General features: G+C 50.3%; 2 protein-coding genes across 2 annotated transcripts in view; both read right to left on the bottom strand.

Annotated features, from left to right (window-relative positions):
- RRP36 (ribosomal RNA processing 36 homolog (S. cerevisiae)) overlaps positions 1-6,302 on the bottom strand; it is an 11,654-nt gene extending 5,352 nt beyond the window's left edge. The window contains exons 1-6 of the mRNA XM_011986745.1: positions 6,123-6,302; positions 3,374-3,521; positions 3,175-3,241; positions 2,374-2,478; positions 1,216-1,290; positions 1,001-1,118 (exon numbers count right to left, since the gene is read on the bottom strand). Coding sequence (XP_011842135.1) covers positions 1,001-1,118; positions 1,216-1,290; positions 2,374-2,478; positions 3,175-3,241; positions 3,374-3,521; positions 6,123-6,246 — 637 coding nt within the window. The 5' untranslated portion in view covers positions 6,247-6,302. The remainder of the gene's footprint in view (positions 1-1,000; positions 1,119-1,215; positions 1,291-2,373; positions 2,479-3,174; positions 3,242-3,373; positions 3,522-6,122) is intronic.
- A 308-nt stretch (positions 6,303-6,610) lies between these two features.
- Positions 6,611-8,219, bottom strand: part of KLHDC3 (kelch domain containing 3) — a 7,608-nt gene continuing 5,999 nt past the window's right edge. The window contains exon 11 of the mRNA XM_011986746.1: positions 6,611-7,232. Within this exon, the coding sequence (XP_011842136.1) occupies positions 7,166-7,232 (67 nt within the window). The 3' untranslated portion in view covers positions 6,611-7,165. The remainder of the gene's footprint in view (positions 7,233-8,219) is intronic.

Below are 8,219 nucleotides of genomic sequence, written 5' to 3'. Positions count from 1 at the left end.
CAGCCTGCCAAGTAGCTGGGACTACAGGCACCCGCCACCATACCCGGCTAATTTTTTGTATTTTTTAGTAGAGACAGGGTTTCACCATGTTAGCCAGGATAGTCTCAATCTCCTGACCTCGTGATCTGCCCACCTCGGCCTCCCAAAGTGCTGGGATCACAGGCGTGAGTCACTGCGCCCGGCCAACTTTTATTTTTTTTATTATTATTATTTTTTTTTTGTGAGACGGAGTCTCGCCCTGTTGCCCAGGCTGGAGTACAATGGTGCAATCTAGGCTCTGCAACTTCCGCCTCCCAGGCTCAAGTGATTCTCCTGCCTCAGCCTCCTGAGTAGCTGGATTATAGGTGCGCACCACCACGCCCAGCTAATTTTTTTGTATCTTTAGTAGAGATGGGGTTTCACCATGTTGGCCCCCAGGCTGGTCTCAAACTCCTGACCTCGTGAGCCACTCACATTGGCCTCCCAAAGTGCTGGGATTATAGGTGTGAGCCACTGTGCCCAGCCCAACTGATGACTTTTTATATGATCTCAGTCCTACTCAATTCAACCAACTATGAATACCTATGTGCCTGGCCCGTGTGTGTGTGTGTGTGCAGTATAGACCAAGAGATAAAACTGACTCTGTGTGTGTGTGTCTGGTGTAGACCAAGAGATAAAACTGATTGTGTGTGTGTAAACCAAAAGATAAAACTATGTGTGTGTGTGAGCGCACGCGCATGTAGTGTAGACTGAGAGATAAAATTCACTGTGTGTGGGGGGGGGTTGGGAAGTGGGGAGTGTAGACCAAGAGATAAAGGTGACAATCCCTGCCATGATCTAATTAGGGATACAAGACCGGTTACAAACAACAACTCCCTACTATTTCTACTTTCCTCCAAGTTACCATGGGATCCAGCCTTCATGCCTTCCTTAAAGGGGCTCAGGGACACCCCAACACAGGACTCTACCACCATGGGCCCCGCACCCCTGTCCCTGTTAGCAACAGTTGTGCCCAACTCACATTTCTTCAGGAAGTATGGCCGATGGCCCTGCTGGGCCTGAACCCGACGTTCTTGCTTCAGGGCCAGGTGCAGCTCTTGCTGTTGCTTTCGCTCCTGCTGTGCCATTTCTTGTTGCTCCTAAGGAGCAAAGATGAGATGTGTGAATAGGAGGGACTGTGAATATCTCCCCACCTTTAATTGCTTTCATTACCCGCCACAATTATTACCCACTCACCATTCGCTGAAGCAGTTGCTGCAGTTTCTCATGCTCCTTTCCTGAACGGTGCTTCTTCAACTGTTTTTTCACAAGCTCCACATTGGAAAATGAATATCATGGTTAGCATTCTGCAAATGTTAGCTGAAATTTTAGGTAAAGCATTATCCTAAGAAGTTCACATATATGTGTGTGTGCATATATATATATAAAAAAATATGTATATATACACACACATATTTTTTTCTTTTTTGAGACGGAGTCTTGCTTTGTCACCAGGCTGGAGTGCAATGGTGCGATCTCGGCTCACTGCAACCTCCGCCTCCTGGGTTCAAGCAATTCCCCTGCCTCAGCCTCTCGAGCAGCTAGGACTACAGGTGCATGCCACCACGCCCAGCTAATTTTTTTTTGTATTTTAGTAGAGATTAAATATCACTTTGTTGGCCAGGATAGTCTCGATCTCCTCCTTTTGTATTTTAGTAGAGACTACTTTTCACCATGTTGGCCAGGATGGTCTCAATCTCCTGACCTCGTGATTCGCCTGCCTCAGCCTCCCAAAGTGCTGGGATTACAGGCATGAGCCACCGCACCCGGCCAGAAGTTCACATATATTAACCTGATAACACCAAGACAGTAACTATTTGTTTGTCTGTTTCTTTGTTTGTTTGGAGACAGTCTTGCCCTGTCACCCAGGTTGGAGTGCAATGGCATGATCTTGCCTCATTGCAACCTCTGTCTCCAGGGCACAAGCAATTCTCATGCCTCAGCCTCTCGAGTAGCTGGGACTATAGGCATGCAACACCACACTTGGCTAATTTTTGTATTTTTACTAGAGACGGGGTTTCACCATGTTGGCCAGGCTGGTCTTGAACTGCTGGCCCTAAATGATCTGCTCACCTCAGTCTCCCCAAGTGCTGGGATTACTTACAGGCTGAGCCACCACACCTGGCCTCCGAGATAGTAATTATTTTATTTTTTATGATTAGAAAACTAAAGCATAGAGAGATTAAGTAACATGTCAATAGTCACACAGCTAGTAAACTTATGAATATGAACTGAATTGGAGAAAGTTAAATCTGCCCATCACTATACTTCCCGCTCCCCCTGCCCAACTGTCTAACCCGTGCCCTCGTGTTCCACCCTACAAAATTCCCCAGAAACCAGTCTCAAGCTGTGTACCTCTTTCTCTTTTGCTCGGATGTCATTCAAGAATTGATATGTTTTGTCAAACACCTCAGGATTATATTCCCCTGACAGATCATCAAAGCGAGGGTCCCGGGCTACCTTTGGAGAGAACAGAGAGAATATAATACACAACTGTTCAATCTCCTTTCACTGAGAAAAAGTGCTTCCTGTCTCTTCCTCACCTTTCTTTTTTTTGTTTGTTTTCTGAGATGCTGTTGCCCAGGCTGGAGTGCAGTGGCGCGATCTCAGCTCACTGCAAGCTCTGCCTCCTGTGTTCACGCCATTCTCCTGCCTCGGCCTCCCGACTAGCAGCGACTACAGGCACCCGCCACCACGCCCGGCTAGGTTTTTTGTATTTTTAGTAGAGACAAGGGTTTCACCGTGTTAGCTAGGATGGTCTTGATCTCCTGACCTCATGATCTGCCCACCTCAGCCTCCCAAAGTGCTGGGATTACAGGCATGAGCCAACGCGCCCGGCCTCTTTTTTTCTTATTTTTATTTTTGAGACAGAGTCTCACTCTGTCCCCCAGGGTTTAGGGCAGTGGCATGATCCTGGCTCACTGCAACCTCCACCTCCCAGGTTCAAGCGATTCTTGTGCCTCAACTTTCCAAGCAGCTGAGACTACAGGTGCACACCATCATGCCCAGCTAATTTTTGTATTTTTAGTAGAGATGGGGTTTGACCATGTTGGTCATGCTGGTCTTGGAACTCCTGACCTTGTGATCTGCCCACCTTGGCCTCCCAAAGTGCTGGGATTACAGGCATGAGCCACCGTGCCTGGCCTTCTTCCTTACCTTTTTACTGATGGGAACAACCTGACGTAAAAATGGTACTCGGATCTTGGCTGACATTTCCAGAGGCCTATGGAGAAATTAAAGGCCAAGTCAAAAGGACTCCAGTGTTGGTCAAAGGCTTCCCACTTGTCACCCAAGACAACATACACCTATTCAAGGTCCCAGTTATCTTCCAACTTCTAGGGCAAGCCTTGCTTACCTGTGCTTATCTGCAACACATGCATTTTGGATAGGTGGTCTAGAACCTTGTTTCTTAGGGCTGTTTCCAGCTACCAATTGTTTGTACGTCTTAGTCCCCACTTGGCTCTGCAATTCCAACAGTTCCTCAAATGACATGTTAGATGTGCCTGTGGAAGTGGGGAGGGACATACAACTCAGCTCAGCATGTCTCACTGCAGAAAAGACATCTTCCCATCCCCATTCCTTAGCTAGCTAATCCTTTCTAATACCCCATCAGACCAATCATTATTACAAGTCCTAGGCAGTAGAGGCTGTAATAGTGTTAAACTGACACCTAACTCTCCAACTTTTTCAGCAACTTGGGGCCTCATCTTGCTAAGGAAGGTGTGTATGTAAGGTCAAAGGTGGACCAACCACCAACCAAAAAGAAGGTGGACCCTTCTTTTTCCACTTTCTTTTACTCATTCACGGGTTTCTCCAGAAGAGCCTCTGCCTCCCTTGCTCAGTTACCATTGCCAGTGTCCTAGTCCATACGCTCAGCATCTCTCACCTCAATCAGTGCTCTAGCCTCCTAGTCTCCCAACCCGCCAGTCTTACTCCTCTCAAAGCTATGCGCCCCAATTCAGCCTGAGAGAGGCATTGAAAATAAAATCAGATCTTATCACTCCCACACATAAACTTCAGATCATGTTACTCCTATAGGCAAAAGTCCCCAATGGCTTCCATTTTGCTCACAGTAAAAGCCATGTGCCTTAATAATTGCCTGGAAGCCCCCAAGTGACCTGGCCCCTGTCATGTCTCTAAATTCATCTACTCATCTCCTTCTCACTCCTCTCAACGTGTCTCCTAGCAGTGTGTTCCCACCTCAGTTCCTCTGCACATGTTGCTCTGCTTGGTATACTCCCCCCAGAAGCTGTACATAGGTACAGCTCCTCCCTCAGCTCCTTCAAGCCTTTATTCAAATCACCTTCCCAAAGAGGTCTTCTCTTAGTTATTTAAAACTGCAACCCCTCGCCCAGGTGCGGTGGCTCACGCCTGTAATCCCCGCACTCTGGGAGGCCAAGGCGGATCAGTCACCTGAGGTCAGGAGTTCAAGACCAGCCTGGCCAACATGGTGAAACCCCGTCTCTATAAAAATACAAAAATTAGCCGGGCATGATGGCAGGTGCCTATAATCCCAGCTACTTGGGAGGCTGAGGCAGAAGAGCTTGAACCTGGGAGGTGGAGGGTACAGTGAGCCAATATCATGTCACTGCACTCCAGTCTGGGCAACAGAGTGAGACTCTATCTTGGAAAAAAAAAATTGCAACCTCTCCTCAGCTTTATTTTTTCTCCATATCCTCTATCACCTTAAAAAAATTGAGCTATAATTCATATTCCACAAAATCTAGTTCTTTAAAGTCTACAATTCAGTGTTTTATTGCCTTTTAATGTAATAATTTATTTGTCTGCCTCAAATGTTATTTATTTTGAGCCGGAGTCTCACTCTGTCACCAAGCTGGAGTGCAGTGGCGCTATCTCAACTCACTGCAACCTCCACCTCCCAGGTTCAAGCGATTCTTCTGCCTCAACCTCCTGAGTAGCTGGGACTAAGGTGCACCACAAAGCCCAGCTGTTTACTGTATTTTTAATAGAGACAGGTTTCACCATGTTGGCCCAGATGGTCTCGGTCTTCTGACCTTTTGATCCACCCACCTCGGCCTCCCACAGTGCTGGGATTACAGGCATGAGCCACGCCCAGACTTAAATTTTATTTATTTTGAAAAAAGGTCTTGCTCTGTTGCCCAAGTTGAAGTGCAGCGGCCTAATCATTGCTCATTGCAGCCTCGACCTCCTGGGCTCAAACTATTCTCATGCCTTAGCCTCCTCAGTGGCTAGGAATACAGACGTGGGCCACCACCCTGGCTACATTTTTTTATTTTTAGTAGAAAAGGGGGGTCTCATTATGTTGCCCAGGCTGGTCTTGAACTCCTGGGCTCAAGCGATCCTCTTGCTTCAGTCTCCCCTGGTGCTGGGATTACAGGTGTGATCGTCCACCACACCCGGCCAGGACAGGAGTGTTTGACTACTTCATTCACAACTGTATCTCCAGCAGCTAGAACTGTGCCTTAACAAAAAGCCTGCAGCATTTGCTGGGCACAGTAGCTCATGCCTGTAATCCTTGGGAGGCTGAGGGGGGTGGATCACTTGATCTGGGGAATTGGAGACCAGCCCTAGCACCTGGTAACATGGTGAGACCTTGTCTCTACATTAAATAAATAAATAAAACCATCCATCCAGGCGTGGTGATGCGCCTGTAGTCCCAGCTACTCGGGAGGCTGAGGTAGGAGGATCTCTTGGGCCCGGGAGTTCGAGGCCGCAGTGAGCCGTCATGGTGCAACTACACTCCAGCCTGGGCGACAGGGCAAGACTTTGTCGCAAAAAAATAAAAAATATAAAAAATTAAAAAAACAAAGTCTACGGAATCTGCTGAATTCTGACCTACTAAGCCTTCAGCTGCCATCCATGCCTTTTCCTGCCTCCATACTATTGCACATACGTTCCCCATTGCCGAAAACTCTCATCCTGCCGTGAAGAAACTTCTCAGGATGTCCTAATCCCGGAAGCAATTCCTCTCACCCCCACTTTCCATTGCACCAGGGGCGCCCCTAGCGTAGCGTCGGCCTCTCAGAGAACTTGGCAGTCTTACTGGCACGGTCTCCGCAGGCTCGGGGCCCCGCCTGGGAATCCCCTTCTCCTCCCCAGCCCGCCCCGCCCCGTGCCCTCACCCCTCAATAGGTCGCGGGCCGCGGCCCCAGGCTCCAGGCCCTCGCCGTCCTCCTCGCGGTCCCGGGCCCCGCGGGGACGTCGAGCCCCGGCGCCGGCCCCGGCGCGGCGGTTAGCTCCCGGCATCAGCGTGCAGTAGCGCTCGGAAGACAAAAGGCGCCGCTTCCGCCCACGGCAGCCTCCGCCCCCCCGCCCGCCCCGCCTCTTCCGGCGTTCCCAATGACGACTGGGCAGAAAATAGACTGCGCGGCCGGCGGCCAGGGAGCCGGCCCAAAGGATAGCCCACTCTGGAGAGATTGTTGCAACCTTCTGCCCGAGTCGCAAGGCGCTGGGTTCCACGCCCGAGAAGCTTGGGCCAGGCCTTGGTGGCATTTGGTTTCCTAATACCCTTGGCTGAGAAGCCAGAACCTCAGGGTGCTTGTCCTCAATACCCTGCCCCCACTGCAAATTCCAGCCCTCTCCACCGTATTCCACAAAAACACACGACACGTTTGGAGGTTTTAATTAATTTTTATAAAATCTGAGCTGGCTGAGCTTCAGGGTACAGCGACAGCTCAAGGATGGGATTATCTGCTGGTCCCCGCCTCCCCAAGACGGGGAGAAGGAGGTCTCATGCCAACAGCTGCAACTCCTTTCAGCTCCCAGTCAAGGCTCAAGGCTCAAGCAGGGGGACGGGATAGGCAAAGGGGGAGGGGGAAGCTCCTGAGGCTCAGACACTGCTTGCTTCTCCCTTCTCCCCATTCCCTTCCCTTCCCAACAGAACCTGGCTGGCCCTGGGCAGAGCTGAGGCCCAGGAGCAGCTGAAAGGAGGTGGATGGGGACAGAGCACCAAGGGGAAGGGGCCCTCGGCCCAAGGGGGGAGGAACCTGGCCCCCACCCCGCTACAGCTCCCCACTGAATTCACAGCACAGAGAACACCTCTCGCCCAACAACTCCACATGGAGGTATACCAAGTCCAGGGGTCAAAGGCGCAGGTGGGTGACAGATGGGCAGGGGCAGTGAAGGTGACAGCAGGCTCAGGAGGGGAGGTGGCAGAAACTTCCTCCTACCCATGGGAGGAGACGATGGGGCGACTTATATTGCTGTTGGTGGTCATGGCATTCAGCTCCCACCTGGAAGGCCAACAATAACAGACAGAAGGAAGAGGGGCCCTCAGCCCAAGCCCAGGGATGCTTGAACCAAGCTATAAACACACCAGTCCCTCCAACTTCCTAAAGCTCAACCACCCACAGCCACCTCTTACTTAACAGCCCTATTAGGTTTAACAATCAGAACCCACCCACCACCAAATCCAACACCACCCACTCCTCTACCTCCAAGCTCATATGGATTTCCGGTTTATGTTTATATATATATATGTATATTCTAGTGTCCAGGCACCTGAGATCTGTGTAAACATGTCAGTCAACATCCCAACCTGCCTTTCCTGCTTTGCTTAGAGCCAACCAGACAGCCCCTCCACCTTACTCTCACCAGGAATGCCTCACCCCCACCAGGAATACCCATTTTTGCTCACAACTCCCATCCTTTTAAGGCTCTGACTCAGCACTCCTATCCTTCCTGAGGCCTTCCCCACCCATTAGACCATGTTATTATTATTATTTATTTTATTTTTTTTGAGAGTCTCATTTTGTCACCCAGGCTGGAGTACAGTGGTGCAGTGGCACAATCTCGACTCACTGCAACCCCCCCCCCTCCCGGGTTCAAGCAATTCTCTTGCCTCAACCTCCCAAGTAGGTGGGACTACTGGTGGCTGCCACCACACTCAGCTAATTTTTGTATTTTTAGTAGAGACAGGGCTTCACCACGTTGGCCAGGCTGGTCTCGAACTCCTGACCTCAAGTGATTCGCCCACCTCAACCTCCCAAAGTGATGGGATTACAGGTGTGAGGCCCGATGCCCAGCCAGCAAGAGTTAAACTGAACTGGTCGGGCGCGGTGGCTCAAGCCTGTGATCCCAGCACTTTGGGAGGCCGAAATGGGCGGATCACAAGGTCAGGAGATCGAGACCATCCTGGCTAACCCCGTGAAACCCCGTCTCTACTAAAAAATACAAAAAATTAGCCGGGCGAGGTGGCGGGCGCCTGTAGTCCCAGCTAC

The sequence above is a fragment of the Mandrillus leucophaeus genome, unplaced genomic scaffold, assembly GCF_000951045.1.
Source record: "Mandrillus leucophaeus isolate KB7577 unplaced genomic scaffold, Mleu.le_1.0 Scaffold3, whole genome shotgun sequence".
NCBI classification, from domain to species: domain Eukaryota; kingdom Metazoa; phylum Chordata; class Mammalia; order Primates; family Cercopithecidae; genus Mandrillus; species Mandrillus leucophaeus.
The sequence above is the reverse complement of the archived record's forward strand: the minus strand, read 5'-3'. Positions and strand labels throughout refer to the sequence as shown.